At 65.8% G+C, this 27,885-nt stretch overlaps 1 protein-coding gene across 1 annotated transcript; it reads right to left on the reverse strand.

Annotated features, from left to right (window-relative positions):
- Positions 1–257: 257 nt before the first annotated feature.
- LOC119093603 (unc-112-related protein) lies at positions 258–27,128 on the reverse strand (the record flags this gene model as incomplete). The annotated part of the gene is given in 6 exon segments (XM_037216579.1): positions 258–464; positions 1,044–1,258; positions 7,563–7,792; positions 10,417–10,647; positions 25,557–25,707; positions 26,902–27,128. Coding segments are annotated over 5 exon segments (1,034 nt in total), but the record flags the coding sequence as incomplete, so codon positions are not given.
- Positions 27,129–27,885: the final 757 nt, after the last annotated feature.

Raw genomic sequence — 27,885 nt, forward strand, 5'->3', positions numbered from 1 at the left:
TCTCTCAACCGAACCTACGCCAGCGACCCTGCGCTGTCCACCACCGCGACGACATAGTGGCGGAACCAACCACCTTGCGCGGCAAGACCTTGTACCACTGCACTCCCTGCGCGGAAGGTCGCCGACTCACCACCCTTACGTCTGGGATCGTCTCTGAGCCTCACTATCCGCCCGGTGCCGACCCCCACCGCGTCAGGGCGCCTCGCTGGAGCGCCGCCGACAGCCACCCGCCCCCACCCGCGATAACACTCACCTGCAGGCCGGCGAACAACAGCATCTCCTCCTCGGTGCAGTCGATCTCCTCGTTCAGGATCTGCCACTTGGCCTGCTCGTACAACATGTTGATGCGCACCGCGTCGTACTTGGGGTCCAGGTCGTAGAAGCTGTAGAACTTGAAGCGCAGCAGGAGGGTGCCGTACTCGCGGATGCCCTGCTCCATGATGGAGAGCGACGAGTCCAGCCAGCTGCGGCAGGCGAGGGTCACCGCCCCGGCGTCAGCAGCGCGTGGCGGCGACTGGGGCTAGAGACGCTCAGATGACACGATCAGACAGCGCCCTCCGGTGTTGGTCGGGGCGCGGCGCAGCGCACGCGGTGAGGCACGTGGCCGTCTGACGGGGAGCTGGAGAGCCAGACAGCGCGTTCAGAGGCCACGGACGGCCAGAGGACAGAGAGAGAGAGTGTGTCGTGCCATCTTGTGGCGTGCCCGCGAGAGGATTACAACAGTCCGCTGCAGCGGGAATGCGACAGTAGCGCACGGGACCGCAGTCGGAACGAGACAGCACAGTGGTGAAATTATAACGTCACAGAAGCTCTGCTGCGGACGCGGCCTCGCGGCACCCACAACACCGCATCAAGCCACGGTAATAACACGCGCCTCACGTCCGCCCCACTGCATTGCTACAGAGCGCCCACACAGCTCCCTCCGTCAGGTCTGCGCGGCACGGAACGGCCCGGCACGCACAGCGCAGTGTCGCCGCCGCATCCCGCGCCAAAACACGGTCGGCGCGTCGGCGCGCCGGCCCGGGCGCCGCCCCCGTACTCACGCCACGTTCATGCGGGCGCGCTCGAGCAGCGTGTGCGGGTGCACCATGACGCGGCGCGCCTGCGCGGCCGGCACGATCGGACTGTGGGTCAGGCCCGAGTCCAGGCTGTCCAGGCTGCTCATGGTCATGTTGTGCGCCGGAGAGCCCGGCCCGCCCAGCGAGCTGTTCATCGTGTTGTACGGCGAGTGCGAGGCGTTCGAGCGCCACGTGCCGCTCTGCGGACGGGAGGCGCCGGAGGTCAGACTGGCGGACGGCGCGGGACGAGGCGGGGCGGGGCGGGGCGGGGGTGACACAGGAGGAGGGGTGTCAGGACGGGCTGGCAGACGACACGGAGTCAGGACAGGCCAGCGGTGACACAAGGGGTCAGGCCGTGACACGGTGCACTCTGAGCCCATCTCGCTCTGTCTTAAGAGCAGAACGACTAACAGGTAACACCATGAGCGATCAGGTCAGGGCAGTTCAGGCCGTCAACTGAGACGAGAAGCAGGAGAAATCAGAGGTGACGCATTGGTCACGGTGGGCTCACGCCACATGACACAGACATAACAGGCTAGAAATCACACAGTCAGCTAACAGCGTAGTCAGTGTCAACCAACCCTCCAATCACGTTACGCCAGAAGTGACACCATGGGCTTCAGTCGAGCGGGACGACTGGCCGCCAACACAGCGAGGGCAGAACAGAGCGGGGCTCAGAATGACGTCAGCAGGATGACAATCAAGGTCACGCAGAGGTCAGGCCCCTAAAGACAGCGTTAAGTCCCAGCCAAGGACGACCCGCGCTGCGCAGCATAGTGCCCAGCTGGTTGCCCCAACCTACGAGGCGGTAAAGACCATCAGCCAGAATTGCTTTGGCTTGACAGACAAAAAGCCACGTGCTGACGCCGCGCTGCATTCCCCGTGATTGATTCGTGCATTATCTACAGGGCCGGCAAACATTCTTACGTGATGGACGACCGTTTGTTGATGGTTATCACCACGATATATTAGCAAAGAACAATCGGCATCAACACAGGCTTAAAACACATCACTTCCATCGGATCTGAAGACAAAAGGGGTACTGGCGTTTCAGTGTTTTTTGCGCACAATAATGGACGGACAGAGCGGCGCGATCGCAAACCCTGCGAAGGATCCCGCCGGAAAAAAGCGCTCCAGGCGCCACATACCTCGCGCCACCACACGCCGCACGACCGAGTTCCAGCCCAGCCGACGTACTCCGACTCCGCCCCACCGAGCGGGGATCCTCCCTCCCCCCCCCTCCGCTCCTGCGCGACCGGAGCGGGGGCGAAACCGGGCCGGGCCGGCGCGGCACGTCCCGGGTCGGCTGCCGCTCGTCCAGGCATGCGGCAAGCGTGACGCGGCGCCACCCGACGCCGCACCAGCCGGCGGCGCGAGCTGGCGGCGGCCGGCGCCGTCAGCTGCGGAGACGCAGCCCCGCCACGGGTCAGGGCAGGGTCAGGCCGGGGGCACCGGGTCGCGTCACGCCGCACCAGCCGGCGGCGCGAGCTGGCGGCGCCCGGCGTCGTCAGCCGCGGAGAGGCACCCCCGCCGCGGGTCAGGGCAGGGTCGGGGCAGGGTCAGGCCGGGGGCGCCGGGTCGCGTCACGCAGCACCGGCCGGCGGCGCGAGCTGGCGGCGGCCGGCGCCGTCAGCCGTGGAGAGGCAGCCCCGCCACGGGTCAGGGCAGGATCGGGGCAGGGTCAGGCCGGGGGGCGCCCGGGGGGCACCGGGTTCGCGTCACGCCGCGCCGCCGGCAGACTTTACCCCCTTCTCCGCAGCGGGGGGTGTTTGCGCGCAGGGCGGCGGCGGGGCGTGGCATGACAAACGGACCGTCGCGGCGCGCGGCGAGACAGGATGTGCGCCAGCGGGCACGCGCTCGCACGAGCTGGCAGCGTGCCGTCGTTCCCAGACGGCCGCCGCCGCCGCCGGCCGCCGTCGCTAATGGATCAGACGCGAGGCCCGACACATGCGTCGTTAGCACCGGGGCACGTGATTAGCGCGGCATCCCCCTCCCCGGCTAAACCACGACACCAAGCAGCGCCGCCAGCAGCCCGCTCCTAACGCCTGACGGCGCGGGGGAAACCCCGCACCACGGGGTGGGTATCGCCGCCAGCTGGGCGCGCGGCTTTCCGTCTCGGCAGCCCGTCTGATCGTGTCGTCTGTCCTTACAAGCTGTCCCGCGTCCACCGGAACTGCCTGTCCGTGCTTGTGTCTCGGTCCCCCGCTTCAGGAGAGTGGCGCCGAAGATTGCGACACGGCAGACCAAAGCCGTTACATCCGTCGTAAAATCACCCAAACAAACCGGCCGTCCGTCCGTCCGTCCATCCATCACTGCTGGGCCGGCCGGCCGCCGCTCAGACGGTCAGCGCCGTATTTTTAGCCGATCAATGGGCAGCTCGGCCAGCGCCCCGACAGATCTGGAGCAGGAAAAACAAACGCGGCGCGGCGCCCTCGCCGTCGCCACTGTGCCCGTGTCGGGAGGCTGTCAGCGATCCGGAGGGGTGGCGGCGGTCACGTTGACCCGACCGCGGGGTCAGAGGCGGACTGGCAGACCCCACGCTGGTACGTTACTGGGCTGCCTGGGCCACGCGCCAGGATAGCACCAGCGGCGAAATCTGGGCCTGTAGGGAATCCTGACGTATTTACACAGGGGTGAATCAGATTTCGAGGGAAAGCAGGACTACCCGACTTCCAGCCTGCGGTTTAATGGAGGTCCGCGCCACGTAAAGAGGGCGTAACCTCTTTGTTGACATTTCCCAGAGCCTCGAACCTGGCGACCCGCTGCAACTCTCCGGGGACAAACTTAAAACAGCCAAGTCCACGTGCCATCCTCGTGGGGGCATCTCCATCCCGGAGATCCTTCATCACGTCAACACTCCGCGGGCGCGACGGAACGCCGTGGGTCGCGGCGGCGGCTGCCGGCAGCGCGGTCGGTAGCCGGCCCAGCAGCCGCGGCGTACGTCACCGCGCGCGAGGACCCCTACGGCGCCACACCGGCCGCCGACCAACGTCAACAAACGCCGGACCAGCCAGTGGACCACACACGGCAGCTGTTGGCGCCGCTGCAGGCGGCCATGGCACCGCCGCTGCCGGGGCAAGAGACGAGCGCCCGAGCGCAGCGCGATCTGTGACGTCAGGAAGCTGAGTTCGAGGGCGGGGGGCGGGGGGGGGGGCGGAGTTGGCGGTCGGGTGGGAGGCATCAGACCGATCTGTATCCGGCGAGGGTTAAAACAACCGCAGCAGGGTCAAACAAGCGCGGACAAACCGCAGACACGACGACGACGACGGCGGCGGCGACGGCGGCGGCGGCGGCGGCGGGGGGGGGGGGGGGGGGGGGGGCTCTTCGTGCGCGACCCACGTCCGGTGGCTCACGCAACGCATTGCTCAACGTCCAGGAGCCTCGCTAAAACAACAAGCCTGACAGGACCACGCGGAGGAACATCGACCAGCTACCGAAACATGAGGAACACGGACCAACAACAGAGGACCACGAGGAGCACCACCCGGAGACGGCGTCAGGAACAAAGACCAGCGACCAGCGACCGGACCACCAGACGCCGCACCAACCCTCGCAGGACCACACGAAGCGGCACATGGCACCGGCGACACGAGGAGAAGTCCTCCCGGTCGGCGGCGATGGCGATGCGCCCCGCCCGGCGGACGCCACCGAGCCGCGGTCGGCGCCGGCGCCGAAGCAAGCACCCCGCGGCTCCCGCCGTTAGCGCCTGGCCGGACCGAGCCGGACCGGCTACCTACGCCAGGCGTACGCGGCGTGGGCGGCGGCCCCGGACTGGAGCGCTGCGGGCCGGCCTGCGCCCAGGGCGGCGTCTGGACCAGCGGCGACGGCGGGTACGGTAGGTAGGCGGCGCGGTCCGCGTCCGCCGGCGGCGACGGCAGCGGCCGCTGCGGAGATCACAGGGGGCACCGTTACGCACGCGGCCTCGTCGGCAGGGGCTCTGCGGAGACGGCAACACCGGGGTAACGCACCACAGCCAGGGGACGGCGATAGGGCGTCGCAGGTGATAGGACGCCGCATGGACAACACGGCGGCATGCACCCTACGGGTACGAGGAGCGTCCCTGACGGGCGTGGTCTTGGGTTCGGTGAGCGGGAGGACATGCACTCTTCCCGTGATGGACACCAGCCAGCCCCACGTCAAGGCAGCACCTGCTGAGGGAGTGAAGAGTTAGATGTCAACATTCACCGGCAACCCGGTCAGTGTCCTTCAGGCCGCGCCCCACGGCCCAGAGACGTTTTGAAGCTTCGCATGCGCTAAGTCAAACAACATCCATCCACGCGCCCCGGGTACGACGTTACAAATCACCGCGGACTCGCCGCCACCGGTGAAGGTGGCAGCACTGGCTGGCACCGAGCCCAGGCACCTCTCATTTGCAGGCCGGCCGGCGCTGCCTGGCCCCGGCGACCCTCCTCAGCCGGAGCGGTGGCCAGCTTCACCATGACCACCCGCCCCGGCTGCGGCCGTGTCGCGGCGTCCAAGGCCGCGCCTGTTTACCGGGTGACGTCAGAGTGACCCTGCCGGGGCCGGCCGGCGGCGACGCCCGGCCGTGCAGGCCGCCCGGCGACGGCTGCAAACAGGGGCTGCCGTCGCAGGCGGCGGCCGCCGGCCGGCTGGCCGGCCGCGCGGAACCGGTCCTGCCATGAGATCACGGGCCCTTCCCCGAACGGGCGGCCTCGTAAAGCCACTGGGAGCGGCGGTGCGGGCCTGAGCAGCCTCTCGCACGCTAAACGGCCTGCAATCGTGTTCCAACACCCGCGGCGAGGCTACCGACGCCGGCCAAACGCAGCGGTGCCTTCCGGCCACGACACAGGCGCCGGGCAGCCCGCCCAAGCCCTGCGCTGCGCCGCGGGTCAGTGGAGAGACCGGGGGCGCCCCGGCGCGCGGCCGCTGGCCCTCCGAAGGGGGGCGGGACCGGGCCGGCGGCGCGGCTCGCCGCGCGGTGACCACATGCCGGGCGTGCTTCGCGCCGCGTCCGCCTCTGTCAGCGATATGTGACGGCGGCGGGTCTCGTGCAACCGGAGGCGCCGCCGCGGCATTAACTGCGCCACAGCCGGACCGGGGGAGGGGCAGCGCACGCGAGGTGACAGAGTCGGCGGCCGCTCGCGAGCTTTGTCACAGGGGTTGAGTTAGCTGCAGCTGTACTGCGCAGGCACAGTGGGTCTCGCGTTGGGCCGGGGTGGCGGTAGCCTCATCTCACAGAAAACCACCTTGCACGGGCCGAGCGGGGCTCGAGGAACGTAGGGGATCGAGTCACAAGGGTCAGTTTCGCCGAGGAGAGAGATTCGAGAGAGGGGGGGGGGGGGCTGGGAAGTATCACAGGTGGGAATCCCGAGCCGACTGTAACCGGCGGTGCGCAGCGGCCGGACCAAACCTGCTGGCGTCCCGGCCAGCCCAGCCGGCCATTGTTCGCCGCCGCTGACGGTCCCGGCCGACCTGTCGCGCGTCGGTCGAGCGCCGGCTGTCGCGCGTCTGTCAGGGAGCTGCGGCGCAGGTCACGCCCGGCTGACGGCCCGGCGGCGTCAGGGGACGCCGTCCGCGCCGCTGCCGAGGGAGGCGTCGCCGGTATCGGCATGGAGTCGGCCTCTCAGGTCCGCCAGGTGGCGGGCCTGGCGGCGACCTGAGGACGCCTGTGCGCCCGAGCTGTCGCCGTGGGAGGGAGGACCGGCCGGCGTCGGCTGCCAACACTGGCTGACGACAGCGAGACGGGACTGATCCCGGCCGACGCCACCGCCGGCGCGTGCATTGCGGGGTCAGACAGCGCGGCGTCGGTCCAACCCGCCCGCCGCCCGTGAGACCCGCCGCACCACGGCCAACCACCGTTGCCGATCCCCGCTCGAGTCGGCCCGCCGAGCCCTGCTCGAGCCGGCGGCCACCCCAGCAGCGCCGCCGCGCGCCAGCCCTCCGGGCGGCGGCTTCCGCCACGTGGGCTCACGCGCGAGCTTACGCAGCGGCCGGCCCGGCGCCAGATGCCGCAGCGTAAACAGCCCCGACGCCGCCGATAGCCCGGTTATCTGAGGCCCCCAGCGGGCGTGGCGCCCTGGCCGGCGCCAGATGGCCTGTATTGACGCCGGCGCCGATAGCAGCCTGCCCGCGTCCGCCGCAACGGCCGCAGGCAGCGCCGCGCCGCCGCCACGCGGAGAGCACGGTCTGGTGACGGGCGTCGGGGGGCCGCCGGCGCGAAGACAAATATACAGTCCGATACTTGGATGCTGAGGCCCTGCCGCGGGCGGGCGTCAGTAGCGAGTTATCAGCCAACCGCACGCACACCGACTAGGACCTCGCCCGGCCTGCAGGTGGACGCCGGCGAGCCGCCGCCGCAGCCGCCCGACCAGACCACACGCCTCCGCGGCGGCGGCACTGATCCCAGACGACGACACTGATCAGCAGCGGCCGCTGTCCGATCCATCAGCGGGCGCAGCGAGCGAACGCCAGCGAAGATCGGGCCCGTCCCGTCGGCCGCGGAAGGCGCCGGAGCGCGGAGCGCAGCCTCGCGCCGTCACTGACCGTGTTCAAGTGTGAGCCGGACGTGTGCAGGCGGCGGCTGGGCGTAGTCGGGCCGTCCAGGCTGTTGTTGCTGCTATGCGCCGAGCCGTTCTTGGAGATGAACGTGTTGGTGTCGGCCGGCAGCCCGTCCACGGAGCGCGCCTTGCCGGCCGCGTGCGACTGGTAGTTGTACTTGAGGTGCTGCGACTCCAGCGGCTTGGCGAACGACAGCTCCTCCGGGTGGCGGATACCTGCCGGCCGCGGCACGTGTTACGGTCCAGCTGCCCGCCGCCAGCCACCCTCGCTCTCGCGTGTACGGCCAGTCTCCTGAGCCACTGATTGGTGAACATTTCTGCGTACAGCACAGCGGCGACCAACACGGCACAGTGAGCAGCTAGGGCGCGGAAGTGCAGACAGGATTTCCCAAGCTTATGTCCGCGAAGTATGCACTACAACGGTACAATCGCCAGTGCATAATGCCCCGGACGTTCGTGAGTGCTCCAGCAGAGACGTGCATTGAGGGATCCAACGGCATGCATGACTTCCCAATGATATCACCACCAGGATAAACGAGCCATCCTTGGGGCGCATAATGTCATCTTAATGTGGAATGTCCACAAGTGAACAGTCCACGCTTCAAGGTGACACCCACTGCCAAACAGGTCGTAAATCCGAACGGAAGAGCACCGGGGCAGCGCGATGACCTAACACATGCCGCTTTGTCGAATTATCCAGCTGCGGCCTATCGACACGTGAGCGTCCGTTCAAACCACTGCACGCCCCACGCGGACCGCTATCTGCAGCGTTCACACCCGCTAAAGCTGTCAATGAAGACAAGCGACTGTCAGTTCACGAGGGGGAAGTACTCAAGAGGAGGGGCTTAACGTCACAGTCCACAGCAATGGATAAACTGCCTTGTCGCAAGGCATAGCTCGCACAAAGATCAAATAGAAGATGCAGCGAGATGACAGCTTGGCCGACCACCCGCAATGTTTGAAACTCAAAAATAGGTTCTGTTAGTTGAATTATCGTTAATTGCATGTCATTTTTCCCTGACAATGCGCACTCAACTGATTACCTGGAATGAATGAGCATGTAACCGAGTTGAAGAAAAATGGCGCGTACGCACGTCGCAGAAAAAAAAACCCGGATGAACTGTACAGTCGTAGTTCTATATACTTAAAATGTTTCTAGTTCTTAATACCTGGGACAATGCAACAATCTTAAGTTGGTTGTGCCCAGGCCCTCTTGGCTACGTTTGATCTTGGGAGCGAAGTCCCCTCAAGCCGCCGGGGACCTCCATTCGATGGCCCAGCCGGCCAACGGTACGGCCCCTCCCTCCCGCGAACTCCATTGCATCAGCGCCATCACGCAGAAATCCTACGGCAGTCCGTGTGACGATAAAACTGCACAACTGTAGAGTAAAGCATACATTGAGCAAACGTGGCTCGTTTTTTACTGCTGGTCCCAGCTCTGCCAAACGTGGTTCGTTTTTGATTGCCGGTCCCGGCTATGATAGCGGGAGATCGTCGAGTACTGTGTGCTCTGATAAGATGTGTGGGAGCGTCCAACTACATAGCGCCGCTATAGGGGTCACGTGCCGCGGTGTACACCACGGGGAGTGCAGTGAGAGTTCGGAGCAGTTCCGAAGGATACCGGACTATTTCGGTACAAAAATCAATAACGACACCCGTCAACTGTTGATCTTGTGTTGAGTAAGGCAAACCGTCAATCAACTGATGTGTAAAATGATGTTCAACTGCTCCATGAATAAACGAATGAATCACCGTGTTCATTCATCGAAAATCCAACCATTCATCAACCGATGAATGAACGCTTGATATTTACACAGAAACAGTCCATATTTCAGGCATATTTCTGCTGGTGAAGCAAGCCAGCTGGGAGACAACATTAAGTTGTGCACCTTGGATGCGCTGAGTAAGGGGTCATTCAGCATAAGAGAAAGCATTCCTCAATGCGTCGGAAAAATGTTTCAATAGGCCCGGATGTACGCGCCCACGGTTCTCACCGTTGAACGCTATAATACATCAAGCTTACAAGGGCTAAGGTCTTGTAATTCGCCAACGTACGATACGATACCAGATAAATGTTAATATAAGCCTACGAAACGAGCTTTGAATGCTTGAATAAACTGTAATTTACGACGATTCCCAGCAGAAGCGTAGCCCCTGCTCCTGACACCAGCTAATTTATCCCGACTTATAAACCGATCCACAGGCGATTTATAAGCCATCCGGACAGGTTAGTGGCATCAGTTTCTGGTTTGCTTTCCGCGATGAATAATATCCGCTCGGCGTGAGCATAACATCACCATAGCGGCATTTGACATAATAGTCCTGCGTCACCAAGCGGACATCTCTGTCCGCGGCGTGGCTGCTGCACAAGCCGTCACTCCACGGCCTTCGCACGGCTGACGCGGGCACAGGCTGACGCTGCGCTGGTCCGCCCGGAGCGTAACTGACCGAGGACGTAACGGCGCTGCACTGACAACAGCAGGACGGCGGGACGACCAGGATGACTTCAGCAATAACCTGCACCAACGACAGCCCCGCGTCCGTTCGGCGCCGGCGCCAGCCCCCTCCGAGCTCGTCCGGTTGGACCGGAGCGTCCGGCGCCGGCGCCAGCCCCCTCCAAGCCCGTCCGGCTGGACCGGAGCGTCCGGCGCCGGCGCCAGCTCTTAGCCCGTCCGGCTGGACCGGAGCGTCCGGCGCCGGCGCCAGCCCCCTCCAAGCCCGTCCGGCTGGACCGGAGCGTCCGGCGCCGGCGCCAGCCTCCTCCAAGCCCGTCCGGCTGGACCGGAGCGTCCGGCGCCGGCGCCGACGACCGGAGCGCGCCAGCCGCCCGGCGTACGTACCCAGCTCCTTGCAGACCTCGATGACGGCGTTGAAGCACTTGGCGCTGAAGTCGACGCGGCAGTCGAGGTGGCGCAGGTCCGGCAGCTGGACGCGCAGCACCTTGTGCATCGGCGTGAAGAGCAAGCACGCCTCGGCATCCACGCTGTACTGGTCCAGCGTCGACTTGGTGCGCAGCAGCCACTGGTTGCGCTCCGGCCAAAAGAGCGCGTGGTCCGACCAGTCATGGCCCTCTGCGGTAACGAGAGAGGCGACTCTGTCATAACGCTGGGGGTGTAGGGTGGGGCAGACGGGGGCGGCAGAAGGGGACCTGTTGAACGCTGTGGCGCGGATGGGGCAGGCGGGGGTGGCAGAAGGAGACCTGTTGAAAGCTTAGGTGCGGGTGGGCAGAGGGGGGCGGCAGAAGGGGACCTGTTGAAAGCTGTGGTGCGGGTGGGCAGAAGGGGGCGGCAGAAGGGGTCCTGTTGAACGCTGTGGTGTGGGTGGGCAGACGAGACGGGGCGGCCGCGGTCAGATGACAAAGCTGTGGCAGACAATGAGGGTGGGGATGGCTACAAGCGTCGTGGTTGGAATACCAAAGCCAGATCATCAAACAACAGCGCGGACAACAATGACAATGGAAAAGGTCACATGCACTCACAAGCATTGTTACGCCATGTATATATGCCGTGATCGGACAGAACAGCACGAGACAAACCTAACAAAACCTTAATCGAACCAAACCGAACCGAACTTTAACCGAACATACTCCAGTAGCACCCGACGCCTCCCCACCGCCGCCACCGCCGTCGCGTGCCTCTCATCAGAGATCAGTCTCCGCACCGGGCCGGGCGACGCGGCGTGTGGGCGTGACCCGCTGCCGGCACCCGACAGAGGCGCGCGCTCGCGTGCGTGCGAGGGCGGAGCGGTTGGCCGTCGGCCGGCGCCGCCCGGCCCGCCGCGCGCCGACGCTAATTAGCTCCAGCCTGGCGGCGACCTGACGTTGTTTGCCGAGGGCGGAGCGGCGGCTGCCGGTGGTCGGCGGCGGCGGTCGCGCCGCGGCCGGCGGCGCTGGGACGTGCCACGGCACGTGATGAGGGCGTTACAGCGCCGTGTGGATGCGCCAACGCCGGGCGCCGCGCCGTCGTCGGCTGCAGGACGGCGGTCGGCTCATGCAGCGAGGAGAACGCGTGGAATGTTTGTCGCTCAGCTCAACTCCGGCGGGCTCGGTCGTTTAAATTACGCAACGTTCGATGCGCAATCCCATTGGCCTTCATCACACCTGACATTCGATCCTGATCTGCGGAGGGTGCTATGCGTGCCTGAGCTGACCTGGTCAGGCCCTAACCGCGCTTCGTAAGCCGATACTGACGGCTAGCAGCTGACCTCCACATGAGGAATGCTGGATCTCCGGTGTCGCGTCCACGCATCGCCTGGATACTTGAACTAAGCGAATGATGCAAATTTTACAACCATTTTGAATGAGCGAATGCCGCCATACCGTTGGCTCGGAAACAGCAGGCAGTTATAAAGTGTTCCATTAACGTGTTCAGCCCACATTTGGGACTTCTTCCCCACATGAACATGACCAATGACGTGCCTGCCCCTTCAGTACGCCAACGGTTCTTCCGAGACCAGCCCGTAGCGTCCTGCCCGCCGTCTGACACGTTCCCACAGCCTCTCCCACCGCCCCCCGGAAGACGTCGGCGGTATGGTGCAACTGACGGTGCAGCGGTCTTCGGGTCGAGCTCCTTTTGTACCGCGGCGTTGCGTAACTTTTACGCTAAGCCGATCACGACCAGCGGCGGGAAGTTTCGCAACGCAGCTGCTCGAGTCGCCGCCAACTGCACATGTGCCGAAAGACGCTTTAACAGCCTTATAGAGTCGTCAGTAGAGTTATCACGCCGGGCAGTTCCCTTGCGTAGGGAGCACCTGCGAGCGTTTCCTGCATGCTGGCACGCTTAGCATCTCCGGATACGAGGCGTCATCTCCCGGGTGCAGCTGCGATTGGCTGCTTACTTCGGCGCCGCGGTCCGCGAGATGGGGCGGGGGCGGCGCCGCCGAGCGGGGCGGAGATAAAACATCGGAGCGGCAGAGCCCGGCTGCCGCCAGGCGCGATACCATCGCGCCAGGATCGCGTCGTCGCTCATGCGCGGCCAAAGCGGCGCACCGCCCGGCGCCGGCGGCCGGCCGGCGGCGTCTCTGGCGCAGGAGCGGGCCCGGCGCGGCTCGGCTCGGCCCGCCTGGGCGGACCCGCCCACCCGTCCCGCTAATGCGGTCATCTGATTAATCCGGTCGCGATGGGCGGCCGACACGACAGCGCGCGCCGCCGGCGCCGCCCCGAGTCGCCGAGGCGCGGCGTCGATCCGGGTCAGGCCGGGTCAGGCGACGGCCAGCCGATTGTATCGTCGCCGAACACCGCCGCCCGATCGCGACTAATGAGCACAGGTCGGCATTGTTTGGCAGCGCGCAAGGTCGGCGGCGCCAGCCGCGCGCTGGATGCGACGCTGGCGCCGCACCCGTGCCGGCCTGGCAGAGGCCGCGACAGGCCACCCCGACTCTCCTCCCACGCGCGGTGTCATCGGGCCAACGGAGCCCGACCGGCGCGCCAGGGCCCGACGGAGGCCGGGCGACGTCCCGCCGTCCGGCCGGACCGGGCGCCGCGGCGTGACACGGCGCCCGTCCGCAGCCGCCGCCGCGACACCGGTGGGTCAGCGGGCCGCCGGCGGGTCGAGGTCGGCCCGCTCACCGCGCCCGGCCCGGGAGAAAGTTCACACGGCTGGCCAGTCGGCCGGCCGGCCCACGGCAGGAGAGGCGAAACCAGCGGCCGGCCGTACCCGACGCGGCGCCGAGGCGACCGCCTGACCAGGCACCGGCGGCAGCCGGACGGGGGACGCCGCCAGCGGAGTATGGCGCACGAATGGCGGAGTACAGGGTGCTCACGACGCGGCACGGATAGCGTAGAACAAGGTGCTGGCAGCGGGGCATGACCAGCGCGGTACGGTCCGCGGAGAACGGACGGCGGTGCACGGATAACGGGCGGTGCACGGATAACGGGCGGCGCACAAAGGGCCGTTGCTGGGTTGCAGCTCGCGGAGCACGGGCATCGGCGCGCGCGCGGACAGCGGCGCCAACGGGCAGCGGCGCCAGCGGGCAGCGGCGACAGCCGTCAGCAGAGTGCGGCGGCGTCCGGCGCCGGCCCGGCCGCGCGGCGCGTCGGCGCACACGCCGCCTTTGTGCCGGCCTCCAGCCGGAGAGGCAGTGTCAATACCACCAGGCGGGCCAGCCGAGCGGCGCGGACGGCAAAACAGCCGGGCCGGCACAATGCGGCGGCGCAAAAAGGAGGCACCGCGCCCGCGCCCCGGACAGGGCCACTTTGTGCCGGCACGCTGTGTGCCGAAGCCCGGAGGAGGCAGCCAGCCGCCGCTCGTAAAGTACACGGGCAGAGCGAGGCAGGAATATTCAGAAGGGCGAGTAATGAAAGAGGCGGGGAAATGGCCAAGTGATCGGATTGTGATGGAAAGTGATTCGGGTTGAGGGCCGGCATGGATTAGCATGGAACACAAAAGACGACAAAGCGAAAACAAGGCAAAAACTGCCCATTGGTTGGACTCAGAAACGAGCGGCGGAGCGCCTCGGCCCAGCCCTGATGAGCGCAGCACGACTCCGGGAGTCCCAGGGCGGCGGAGGCGACAGCCGTAAGGCCACGGCACCCCCGCTCTCGACAAACAACGCATACGGGGCCGGGCCAGGCCGGGCCGGGGCGGCGTTTGCCGTGGGTCGGTCGCCTGCTCGGCACTCCTGGCACGTCCGTCCGCCGCCTTGACCCACAAACGGACGGCCGATCCGTCTCCCGGCGGCCCGGCGGGTTCCGGGCTCGGTAAGGGCGCGGGCCACCCGGCCGACGGCTCGCCCGGGCGGGCTGCCTGCTGCCGGCGCCGGGGCAGACTGCCCGCTGCCCGGGCGACAGGCTGCCCGCTCTCCCGTCCGGGGAAGACCGTCCGCTTTCCCGTCCACGACGCCGCACCCTCCCACCGACTTTCTCCTCTCGAGGTTTTACATCTTCGATGTTGTCATCCGTGGCGCAGCGGGCCCGTGATTGAACAGCACCCCAGCTCGCCGATCGCTGGCTTCTCGCCAGCCAGCACAGTAGCGCACGCGTCAATAGTGATAATAACAAGACGTGAATGCGTCACCTACGCTCACGTGAACGCGGTAACCACGGCTCGCTGGCGCGGTAAATCTGTTACCTCCGCCGGAGGCCGCAGCAACGGCCACCCAGTGATCCGCGGAAGGGCTGAGCTTAGAGCGCATTGCGAGGAGTTGCGCCGGCCCCCGCTTCTGTCCCAGTCTATATCCTCATCACGTGTCAATGTTCACGCTCGCTGACCAGGGCCAGAAGCTAAGCCCACCCAGTAGCCGCCGAAAGCAGGCCTTGTCCCACACCTCGTCCCGCTCAATGCCTGAGCCCTGTCGCTCTTGATCAGCTGCCGCCCGCGTGTGCGACAGCCGGAGCCAAGTCAGCCGACCTGCCCGCTGAGATAACGCCCTCACAATGGGCTGGAGGCGGCGGGGCGGCGGCTCAGCGCGCGACAAGGGTCTCACGCCGAGCCGACAGCGACCACAACACGATACGTGACGGATAGCGTCCGACCGCGGCCCGCAGCGGCCGCCGGTCGCATGCCGCGACGAGGAACAGCTGGGAGAACGGAAGCCACACCGGCGAGGCAGCACGCCCACGTCGGAAGCCGGGTCACGGGAGCGCCGCCCACGTCGGAAGCCGGGTCACGGGAGCGCCGGCGGGTCAGGCACATCTGGACCGCGCCGGCGGGTCAAGCACATCTGGACCGCGCCGGCAGGGAGAGGTCACCAGGTGGCAGCGCAACCTGCCGGGTAACAGACCAGATCCGCATCCTACAGCCGGCACCCAGCGGGAGCGCAGCCTCGAGAGCTCGCAACCTACAGCAGTGACGCCACCCGGCCGCCGGCGGCGGCGGCGGCGGCGGCGGCGGCGCGCTGGCGGCCAACGGAGCGGGGGCGGCGGCAGGTCGGGCGCCGTCCGCCCGCGCCCATTCACCGCGCGCACACGCACACACGCGCGCTGGCAGCCGGCCAGAGCGCTAAACAAGGCCCCCGCCGCGCCCGGCGGCCTCCGGCGACGCGACGCAGCGCAGATCGCGGGCAGCGTGGCACTCCCGGGACCCCGTGCGTCCCTACGGAAGGCGACGACGGCGACCTCACGCCAGGGAGCCGACACCGACCGCAGGCGTGACTTGGACCACCGCCGTGCCGGCCCGGTCCCGAGGACGGCTTCGGCGGTGACCTCACACCTGGCACCAGACCGCGACAACAGCGGGCTGGCGCAGCTGGCCCCGCCCGCCCGGCATGGCGCCACATACCGTGACGCCCGCCGAGGACATGTCCGCGGCGGGCCGGCGTCACCGCGCCCGGCACCGACCGGCCGCTCGCGCGCCAGCCGAGCGAGAGCCGCCGGCGCCGATCTCAGCGTCCGAGCGCGTTAGGGCATCGGATGTTTCCACGCGCGCCAACGCAGCTGCGGAGCATTCCGACGTGCCCAGATGGCCGGCAGACGGCGACCCGATTCAGCTACCGAGCTGCGATCCACGCCGGTCCAGCCGGGTCAGCTGGCTTCTCTAAAGCCGCACACCACCGCGCCAGGCGAGCTCGACGTCCTTCGATCTCCGTCTGTCAGCGCACGCCACCCGGCCGCGCACACCGACTCGGCCTGGCCGTGTAGCGGTCCAGCGGCAGGCGGGGGCGGGAGGCGGGAGGCGGGAGGCGGGCATCGATAGCGGGTCGCATCCGGGCGCGGGCGGGCCAGGGCGGCGCGCGTCACCACCGCGGCCGCGCCGGCGTCGGCAGGTGCCGGCGGACGCGACGGCCGCTGTCAGGTGAGTCAGCGCCCCGGTGCCGGATGACACGACACCGCCGCCGCCGCCGCCGGCCGGTGACTAACGCTACCGGGAAGCCCTCGGCTGCGCTCGGAACTGCTTGGCTCCGTCCGACTCAGCGGCCTTGTGCGCTTCCGGCCGGCGTCGCCTGGATCATCAGCCGCTGCCTGGCGGCGCCGCTCAGAGCCGCCCGGCCGCCGGCCGTGGCACCGGCGCACAACTGAGTCGTGCCGCGGCAAAAAGCGGGGTCGCCGCGCCTTTTCACGGTTCGTTTCCAGCCACCTTCCACCTGAGCGCCGCGCGCCCGCCACCCGTCGTGCAGCCAACGGCTAAAGCCGGCCTCCCTGGCAGGCAACTCTGGCCCCTCTGACAGCCAGCCCGGCCCCGCCAGCCAGAGCCGCGCTTTCAACGGCAGAGCCCGACCCTGGCCTCCGCCAGCCTTTCAGCCTTTCAGCGCGCCAGCACGTTCGACCCGTCGCCGCGGACAATCAGGCCCCACATCCATCAGAGTCGGAGCCGTCGCCCCCGGAGCACATGACTTGTCGCCGCCGACAGCCGAGCCTGGCCGGGGCCGACGCGACAGCCGTCAGCGCGCCCCACCCGACCCCGCTCGGTCGGCTCCCGCCGGCCGCAGACAATCCTCCGATAAACACACCGGCGAGCGGCCGGCCGGCGTTTACGTTGGCAGCGGCCGACGCGCACCTTGACATGCATGCTGCCGGCGCGGCTATACATAGCGCCGGGCCGGAGCGGGCGGCGCCGGGCGGCGGCGGCGGCGGCGGCGGCCACTCGTCATGGCTGCTCATTAAGCTGCCACAGACGCATCGCCGGGCCGGATGCGAGCAGAGCCCGACAGCTGGCGCTGCAGCGGCCGGCGGCGCGCACCGGAGCACGAGGCTGCAGCGGTGCGGCGGCCGGGGCGTCGCACGGTAACCGGCGGCGGTGAGCGATCACGCGGTGACAGGCGTCTCCGGCGCTGCAGCTACCGGAATATCGCACCCGAAAACACGGCCAAAGTGCCCTGGACGTGGCCGTCGCGTCCGACGGGGAGCACGGCGCCCCCGCAGCCACGCGATCGCACAGCAACGGCCGGCTGCCCTGCTGCACAGCACACAGCATCGGACGGCAGCGGGCAGCCGCAGTGCTGCAAGGCTGCAGCGGCCACGGGCACGCCTGGGAACACCCTGCTCAAGCACCGCAAACAGCGCCAAATACGTCATAATTATACGCCTGTCATAATCTGGCGGCAGAGCATGAGATCACCATGGGAACACCAGCCGGCTTTCGCTTAGGTACTCCTGTCCTCAGCGCATATATCGGTGGGAAATCAGCTACCGTTTCGATGTTCGTGGAACGGGCATCTGTCATAAATATTTACGGGCGCCCAATATAGGCCGGTCTGGTCGAGCTCAATCCTTTACGTCGAATCGTAAGCGTGCACCTCGCTGACGTAACATCATCGCGGCCATGCTGCTGCACGAGCACAGCTCCGGCCGCCGGCGCATCGGACGGGACCCTGCCTCATAGCTCGCAGCGAGCCTCGCCTAAAACACGGCCGGCCCGAGGACAGGCGCGCGGTGATGACAGCGTGTCGCAGCCCGGCGCCATCTGCTGCGGCCCCGGGAGCCGCTCCAGCCGCCCCGCCGACCTCGGCAGGCGCAGCTCCATGCCATCGCCACTCGTGCCGGCCCATTTCGCCCATCAACAATCGACTGGCAGCACGCCAGCGCCCCGCCGCGGCCGGCGAGGGGGCGAGCCCAAACCGGGCTCATCAGCGCCGGGCCCACGCGGAGCCGCCGCGTAAGGTCGAGCCGGCTGCACGCCGAGGAAGAGCCGGCCCGTCCTGGCGCAGCGCGGAGATCGTCCAGCCCAGGGGCGTCCTGCCATGCGGTGCGAGGCAGGGATGACCTCTCCAGACAGGGACGAGAGGGGACAGGGGGACGGGGGGAATACTGTGGTGTTTGGCCTTTCGCCCGAACGCGTGCAGCCGAGAGGTTGGATTGACTGACAAGTCAACACACAGGTTTCCATGAGCTGACACCGGTGGGCGGGCGAGATCGGCACCTCGCGGCGCAGCTCGGACCCCCCCCCCCCCCCCCCCAGCCGACGCGGCGGCTCGCCGCTCGCTCGCAACGCGACGGCTGACACAGCTGACAGCCGCGCTCGCGCCGCTCCCGGGCGCCACCCCGCCAGCCGTTCTGGGTCAGCGCTGTCCGACGTCTCCTTGAGCGCCTCGGGCGTCGGCGACACCTCGCTGACGCCGAGCCGATAAAAACCGAGCGCCGCGCGTCGGCCGCATCGGCGGCGGGGGCGGGGGCGGCGCGGCGCCGGCCGGGCCGCGCTGGGATCTGTGCTGTGCATGATGCCGAGCGGCGGCCGACATGGGCGGCCTGCACGCGCGCCACGCGGCCGGCACAGGAAGCGGTGCAGGTACGGCCCCGCGGCCGCCGCGGAAGCGAGCAACGGACCATGGCTCCGGGAAAACCGACCGCGGGGTGGCAAAGCGGTGGCGGCAGTGAGGCGGCTGCCAGCCCTGGCGGGCGGGGCTTGCGGGGCATTTCGCGGCGCAGAATGCCACGAAGCACAACAACCTGGTGAGCAACATACATAAACCAGAAGCCTAGCCGTGCTCAGAACGCCAAGTATGGAATGCCGGGACATGCTCTAGAACAACAAACCGACATCGGTCGACACGTGTGCCGAAAACAAAAGGCAATATACAATGCACCGCCACCAAAGCAGCCGGAGCAAGGCTAATCCAAAGCATCTGGTCACAATGCTGTTGAGCGAAACATGGATGTGTACTTAAACAAAGCATAAAATAATTACGCATAGCACCAACCCTATACGCCTATACGCCACTGCATCATCACTTGCGGATGACACCGGCATCGATAACCAACTCCGATTCACTCAGACCACTCGAGCCCATGCAGCACAATGCTCGGGTTGCATCAGGTGCCAAAGTCCCCAGCTTCGTACCGAAACGCGGCCGGCCGGCGCGCGAAGCCAGTTCCGATCGGCACATCCGAGCGCGCCGTCGCAAAAACGCCGTCGCCAGTCGCGCCCGGGCGCCCGCCTGTCGCAATCGGCCAATTTATCGGGCGCGCGCGGCGCAGCGGCGGCGAGAACGGGCGTGGGCGCGCCGCAGATGGGCCGGCCGACTCCGATGCTCTCCGGCAGCGAGCTCGGCCGGTCCTCCCACGCCGGCCGGCGCCGCCACCGCCGCTCCGTCCGATTCTGGCCGGTACCGACGGACTCCAGATCTCCCGTCTCGACGGCACCGCGCCTCGCTGGGCCGAAGGGACGGCGGGGGTACCGTGCACACGCCACCGGCCGCCGTCGTCAAAATGTAAATGCTGCAGCATCCCATCGGCCAGCGCTCAGCCTGACGAAGGCGGCGCGACACCTCTGCAGGCTCCCCGAATACATCACCCGCGCCTGAATCCATGATAACGACCCCGTCCGCCGCCCGCCTGTCGCCTCCCGGGTGCGTGGCCGCCCGCGGCCGGCCGCGGCCGCACGTGTCACGGCCGTCGCCGCTGACACGCCGCCGCGCGCCCCGCCGCGCTCCCGCACACCGCCCGGCGGCGGCGTCGGCCGAACCACGCCGGCGACGGCGCCGACGGCCGGCGGCGGCGCCGCGTGCCGTCGCGACGGCGGCCGGTCGCACCAGCTGGCCGGGCCGGGTCACCGCGCACGCCCCGCTCCGCCGCCGCCGGCCAAAGTCAAGGCGACGCCTCATCACCATACGACCTTGGTCGGCGGTAGGCGGCCGGGCGCCGCGGCGCGGCGCGGCCGGCAGCGCGGGCGGGCCGCACCGAGTGAGTTCTCAGTCGCGCCTGCACGGTGTCCGTGCAGTAGTCACCGGCGGGGCTCCGGGCTCAGCCAACCCCTCAGATGGTTCATCACGGACAGGTGGCCATCTGCGCGCCCGAGAGCTGGCGGTGGGAATCGAAATGCCGTGAGTGAACCGGTTCTACCCACGCCAGCGACCGGTCCACAAACAGCTGTGCCGGCGCGAAGCTCAGCTGAGACTGACATGTCAACATACAACGCAGCTGTGTCAACCGAAAGTTCGGGCTGAGCTGACATGTCAACATACAAGGCTTTACCAGCGACGTCTCCTCAGTGTTTATATCCGCGTATCGGCGTCGGCGCAACAAGTCACGGATTTCATGGGCCAGGCTGAGCCGTTCCAGCCCAGCTGGCCGACGGTGCCGGGCGAGCCTCCCCTGCCCCACGAGGTCAGCGCCCCTCCCTCCTCCGCACGGGCCGCGCCAGCTCCGTGACGCCTCGACCGGCCGCCACCTGCTGCATCGTGCAGAGACGTCACGTCGTAACGACGATGATCCGGACATTAAAACCGCGCCACCTGTGCTGCCGAGCGCCAATGACGTCACAGAGCCGACCCGGCGCGGTCCGAGGTGCGGACTCCGCGAGTCCGACTGCTGAGTCCGGGCGGGGCCGGCCTCGGACCGGGCGTGCATCCAGGGCCGACCACCGGCAGGGCGTGCCGCAGGCCAGTGCAACGGCGCCTCCCACAGCCGACGGCGCGCATCCAAACGGCCCGTAATCGGGGCCACAACGGCGGCCAAACGGCGTCGGCCGGCGTCCAGGCGCGTCACAGGGCATGCCTGCGGTCGGCCCGACTGCCTGGTCCCGCAACACAGCCGTCTGGCTCCACTGTCTGACCGTGGAGGTACGGGAACACAGCCGTCTGGCCGCGGAGGCACGGCACAGGGGCCCGGGGCGCGACTCGACCCGGTCTGAACCCGCGCTGATCCGCGCCGCCGCGCCGCCGGTGTGGGCCTCAGCGCATTCCAGTGGGCCGGGGCGGGCGCGCGCCGGGCGCGGCGCCGCTCGGCGTCTCGGCCGGCGGCGCTCCACCCGACCGGGCGGCCGTATTAGGCGGCCGACCCACCGCCACGCCCGGACCGCGGCGCGGCCGGCGGCGAGCGCGACCGGCCGGCGGCGAGCGCGACCGGCCGGCGGCCGCGCGCGCGTCAGGTCACTGACGTCACGTCACGACAAGGGCGCGTCACGTCACGTCCCGTCACGGCGCAGCTTGCGGCGGCCAGCCGGCGGGCGGGACAGCTGGTGACGCGCGCAGCTGGCAAGGTCAGCGTCCCGTCAGCTGAGCGTTGGCCGGGCGCCGCAGCCTCCGACGTAGGGGGCGAACGGTGGCTGAGCCTCCCCACCTCCACAGAGGGACCCGGCGCAGAGACGAGACAAACCCCGGCCAATGAGGGGCGAGCGCCCCGGCGGCCGCCAGCACCAGCTGCCGCCGGATGCCACCCCGCTCCAGCCCCAGCTCCAGTGACGCCTCGTCACGCGTGACGCGTCCTCGATTCCAGCATTCCCTCGGCGTCACCGGCGCTCGGCGTCCGGCCGGCGGCGGCGGTGAATCAAAGGCCGGATGTGAGCGCCGCCGCGGCCCACCGCCGCCGCCGACTGCAAAACCGTCCGACGCGTTAGGCAATCCCGACAGAAAACATCGGCCGACCGGCGCCGGGGCGTTGGCCTGACCGCGAGCGGCGCCTGGCGCCGGGCCGCCGGCCAGGGCGCAGAGTGGCGCCGCGCGCGCTCGAGCCGGCCACGGAAAAAGGCGCCGGACTGCGCAGCAGAGGCGGCGGCAGCGGCGGCGGCCTCCCCTCCGCTCGGCCGGCACATCTGGACGGCACGTGCGCCGGCGGTGGCCCGTCGGGACACCCCCGCCCTCTGCCGGCGGAGCGCCGTCTGTTCGCCCGACAGCCCGCGTGTCCCACGACGCTGCCAGGCGCACGGGTCGGTCGGGAGGGGGAGGGGCGGCGGCCGCCGCCGCCTCCGCCGCGGAGGCACGCGCCGCCGGTGTAGCCCGTCGGTGCGCCGCGTGCAGCCGGCAACGCGCCTAATACGGCGCCGGGCGGCCGGCGCGCCGGTCCGGACCAGCTCCCGGCGGCAGCGCGCGCCGCGCGGACGCCCGGCTCGCCGCCCAGCGCCGGAAACGGACGTGCAACGCCGACGCCGGGGAGGGAGAGAGCCGCACGGAGAGGGGGAGGGGCGCTCGTCACGTCCCGCGGCCGCAGCGGCCGTCGGCGCGGCTCGGCCGCCCTCTCGGCACCGCGGCCGGTGCCTCCGCACCCGACAGCTCGCCGCGCCGTCAAGGCCAGCGCTGTGTGACGTCAGCGCCGGACGGGGCGGAGCGGCCGGGCCGGTGTTTACCAGCCACATGCGCTGCGTACACCCGCCGCCGACCAGAATGGGTGACGCGGCCGCGCCCTACTCGGCCGACGCCAGCGCACGTGGAGGAATGACGCGCCGGCCGGGTGCCCGCCGCGCCAGCAGAGATACGAATACAATGCTTCCGCGTTGTGGAGTGCAACGCCAACAAGGCGGTTACGCGGAAAGGCGGCGACGGGTACAAAAGTCCAGAAGCGGTGCGTCGAACAAAGTTCAACAGGTGGGAGCGGCGGCCCGCGGCGTACCCGCCGCCATCGTGCGGCGGTTTGGCAAGCGTAGCACGAGCGTGCGTGCAAAATGCTCAGCTGTCGATTGCCAGCCCGATAACGGCGGCCGGCGCCGGCCGCTCGGTGCCGGGGCGTCCGGAGAGGTTCCCGGCCTCCAGAGGCTGTCGCTGCCCGTCTGTCAGCGGGTGGTCCCGCCACCTCGGGTCCGGTGTGGTGCGCTCGGAAATGACGCGGTCTGTCGTAACGCGATGTCGACTATCGGGGTCTGGACCAGTGTATCCGGAGAGCTGGACCAGTCTATCAGGAGATCTGTACCAGTCTATCAGGAGATCTGGATCAGACTATCAGGAGATCTGGACCAGTGTATCCGGAAGTCTGGACCAGTCTATCAGGAGATCTGAACCAGTGCATCCGGAGGTCTGGACCGGTTTATCAGGAGATCTGGACCAGTGCATCCGGAGATCTGGACCAGTCTATCAGGGGATGTGGACCAGTGCATCCGGAGGTCTGGACCGGTTTATCAGGAGATCTGGGCCAATGCATCCAGAGATCTGGACCAGTCTATCAGGAGATCTGGACCAGTGCATCCGGAGGTCTAGACCCTGGAATTTACTGGAAGGACGCCAAGAAAATTTACTGGAAGACCCCAGTCAATCCGGAGGTCTAAGCCAGTACAGCAGCAGGTCTGGATCAGTACAACAGTCGCGTCCCATTTCGTCCCGGGACGGCCGGGTTCGGTCGTTCAATACATGATGTTGGGCCGGGGCTGAGCCGCGCTCGGGTCTGCCAGCGCTGCTGACGGCCGTCCTGTTTGGACTGGCACCGGGAGCGATGCTATAAACACCCCGCTGACGGCGGGCGGCGGCACGGTACACGTCACCTGTACACGGACCACCGGTACACCAGCCACCGGTACATGGACCACCTGTGCACGGGCCGCCGACCACCTGTACACGGACTGCCGAAACAAGGACCACTTGTAATGGACCACCTGTACATGGGCAACCGGTACACGGACCACCTGCACACGAACCATCTGTACACGGATCACCGGTACACGGACCACCGGTACATGGACCACCAGTACACGGACCACCGGTACATGGACCACCGGCGCACGGACCACCTGTACACGAACCACTGGTACACGGACCACCTGTACGCGGACCACCCGTACGCAAACCGCCGGTACACGGACCACGTGCACACGGACCACCGGTACACGGACTACCATGCATTGACCACCAATTCACGGGCCACCGGTACGGGGACCATCGGTAAACGGACCGCAGGTACACCGACCACCAGTACACGGACCAACCGTACACGGAACGCAGGTACACGGACCACCGGTACACCGACCACCGGTACACCGACCCCTGTACACGAACCACCGGTACACGGATCACCGGTACACCGACCCCTGTACACGAACCGCCGGTACACGGATCACCGGTACACGGACCGCCGGTGCACGGACCGCCGGTACACAAACCACCGGTACACGGACCACCTGTAACATCTGGGCCCTGGGACCTGGAATAACACACGTTAGCACACAACTACCAGCATAGCGGCCACTGCCGGTACACTGACCGCCAGGGCGGCCGTCAATACGTCGACCAATGGCACATCCGCACCAACCACCGACACGTCGACCGCGACACACGCACCAGCAAACCCACCGGTCTGCAGCATTCCCTGAGCGTGACATCGACCGCGATGTTTTGAGCATGCTGACCACTCGCGCACCGCCAGGCAGCTGACCACCGGCTGACGGTAATCGCCCGCACTGCTGACCAGTGGCGGACTCGCCGACACCAACCTCAGCAAAGCTACGCATTTGTTGTCGAACTTAGGTTACACCATGTTCAGGGGGGTGGGAAGTCAATGACGGACATTGCGTGTTTTGTATCGAAGTGCGGTGATCGGCTGAATGTCCACTGCCTAGCCGCCATAAAAACAGCCGCAGCATGCTACGCAGCCCTGTTCGGCAGCACCGTCCGCGCCATCGCGCACATGAGACTCGGCCGGCGCGGATCTCGGCTCGTCAACGCTCAGCTGGGCCAGCAGACTGGACGGCCCTGCCCGCGCCGGCCGCCGGGGGGACGAAGGCGGCCTCCGGCGCACAGCCGCCCGGCCCCCCCACGGCCGACGCCGGACGTCCACGGTCGACCGCCAACCGGACACCGGCCGGCCCGGGCCGAAGACGCACCGACGCGACGGCATCGACGATCGCCGACGGGCCGCGCCGCCGCCGGCCTTGGGGGCGCCGCGGCGGTCCGGGTCGGCCGCGACCGGCGCCCGAAATAGACGGAAGGGCGCCGCCCCTCTGCCGCCACCACCGCCCCCATCGGCGCGGCCGGCGCGGGGCGGGCGGCGCTGAAGCCAGGCGGAGACTCGGGCGTCGGCGGGAGGCGGTGATCCCCCGCGGGCGGGGCTTCCCGCGTCGACATACATGAGCCCGTCGGACACATGGCTATGAGGCCGCGCGCTAGCTCCAGTAACCATTCCAGTCGGGGAGATCGCGTTCGGCACGTTTGGTACTGGAGAAACAGCAAGATAACGCGGCAACGATAACAAGGGCATGTTGGCCGCGGCCATCCCCGTTATGAACATCACTGCAGAACCGCCCCGTTATTTCAGCGGCACACTCTCACATCAGTCCTCCCAGAATCAGATGCTGCCATGGCCAGTGGTAATCACACCACTCACTGGAACTGCCTGCACAGAAGGTCTCCGCACACAGCCTTTGGACCCAGTCATTTCTCCATGAAAGCACCTTTGCCAGGTGGTACATACCCAGGTCGTCCACCAGCTTGAACATGACGCCACCAACATGCATGTCACCCTTGACACGGATCTTCTTCTCCACCTGCAGGTCTGTGACGAACACAGACAGCATCCAGGAGCCGTCCACCCGGAACCCATCCACACGGAACCCATCCGCCATCTGTGGAAATAAAGTGTAGTCAGGGCCTTGGCTAAAACACTAGGTGTTGAAATGTCAAGACATTAACAACAAATTCTGGGATGATAATATCACTTGAGAGAAGATAAGTTGAATGAAGATAATAATCACACTTGTATGGGTATGCTTGTGTGATTGCATTTCTATGTGTGCCGGGAATCCCTGGTGTCAGTCATCTTGTTTAAGGTTTGTCACAATTGACAGAAATAATAAGTTTATCTAAGGTCATCCAAAGACATAGATATTGGCATGATATCATGATATGCAATCTTTGAACATTATCTTTCAATGACAGATCATTCAGTTCAACATAAACTTGACTAGTTTTGTTGACTGGTCATCAACTAGCTTTATCAACTAGTCATCGCTTAGTTTCAACTAGGTCAATTCATGAAGAATATAATGTGACAGCTGATAAACAGAGTGATAAACATAGGATATGAGGAACCAACTTTAATTAGATTTTGCTCTATTAGCACCAAAAATTGGGCAAACATCATACTTTATAGCAGAGAAAGATATGATTGTAACCATTTCCCATATTTTCTTGGAGAACCTGCTATTACTGTTAGAATATTGATGTTTTTGTGGTACCTTTCTGCATCTCAACAACTACCATGACAATATGGTAGAACATTAGTACCCAACATCCAGCTCAGGTAATGTTTCAATATTTGTCTACTTGGGTGGTCGGCTGCCCAAATTTTTGCATGCTATTACACCCCCTACAGCTTGCGGTTCACTTCCTGTCATCACCCCTTGCTCAAAATTGACCAATTAGCATCAGATGAGGCAGTAGTCAACCCAGGATGTCAGCACCTCACAGCTGCCAAACAGCCAAGGCAGGTCAGATGTCTGGCTGGTTTGGTGGATGCCCTATTGGAAAAGTCATGGAACACTGAATGTAGATGGTCAACAAACACAAAGAGACTGCAAGCTACACTGATAGATGCTGAATCACCATGCTACACCTTATAAATGTGCTGCAATTGGGTTAGCCAACTACAATAACACAATGATGAAGGCCTGGTGGTAATGAAGGCATGGTAGCAGTCAGTAAGTACAAGTAATGAATGCAAAACATCACAACCTTAAAATTACCATGGTGGCTTGGAGAAAGTAAAAATGATCCCATAAACAACGGTGCTCATCTAGGTAGACAAACCTCAAACTAACCTTGATGTCGTAGGACGTCACTATTTCGAGAAAAGCTGCCAAAACCCAGACTGCGCAGGCCGCCTCCTCACAAGCGAATTACGTGGAACACTGACTGCTCAGCTCAGCATTATGTTGTGATTTCCACGCACAGTCGATCGCAAACGCGTTTCCAAAACCTCCCAGCGACACAGTCTTCCCTCACGGCCACCCAGCACGAGCAGCCCGTCCCACCTCACTCCTGCGATCCGTACCATAAACAGCCGAGGGAAGGCGACGGCGCATCCCAGAGCCGCTAGTGATGGTTCGCGCATATCTCAACAAGTACTTACACATTTCTGATATCAGAATCAAACCACGGAAATTCTCACTAGGTGGATAAAATGCATGCGTAACCAGTGATGCGATATTCCTTATCGCAGTAAACATCACAAGGCACGAATGTAAAATATATTAGCAAATTACAGTGTTAAAAGTATCCATGTTGGGGTGCACCACGCTGGCGCATCGATAGTGGCGAGTTGTCAACACCGCCAAGTATTCATTCATCACCAATAGAGCAACAAAGGTACCTAAATTAGGATTTCCTCACCAGAACGGCCATAACGTAATCGAAAGGCAGTCTGCCTGTCTTTTGAAATAGATTTGAAACACTGGTGTAGTTTCCTTTTTAGTTGGGAGGCGGGACTTCAGCCCCCTAAATTGGACCTCAGTCCTCAACTTTGGGAAGAAAGTGGGCAAAGTCTGGGGAGAAATCCGCTTGGTGGTATATTTTGGTGGGCTGGTTTGGTCATTTTTCTATTGTTCGGCACCCCCCTCCCTCCCATCAGCTCATTTTGCGAAACTCTGTCTCTGATCTGAGGCGCGCTAGGGCAGTGCGATATTGGGGCTCAAACTCTCAAATGGCTCCGCACTTTAAAGGGAGTGCGCCACCTTTGGAGTATATTTCAAAGACATACTTATCACCAAGTGATTCAAGCCCTTTCCGGTACTCTTTTAAGTACC

This window comes from Pollicipes pollicipes, unplaced genomic scaffold (assembly GCF_011947565.3).
Source record: "Pollicipes pollicipes isolate AB1234 unplaced genomic scaffold, Ppol_2.1 Scaffold_4002;HRSCAF=4701_pilon_pilon_pilon, whole genome shotgun sequence".
Lineage (NCBI taxonomy): Eukaryota > Metazoa > Arthropoda > Thecostraca > Pollicipedomorpha > Pollicipedidae > Pollicipes > Pollicipes pollicipes.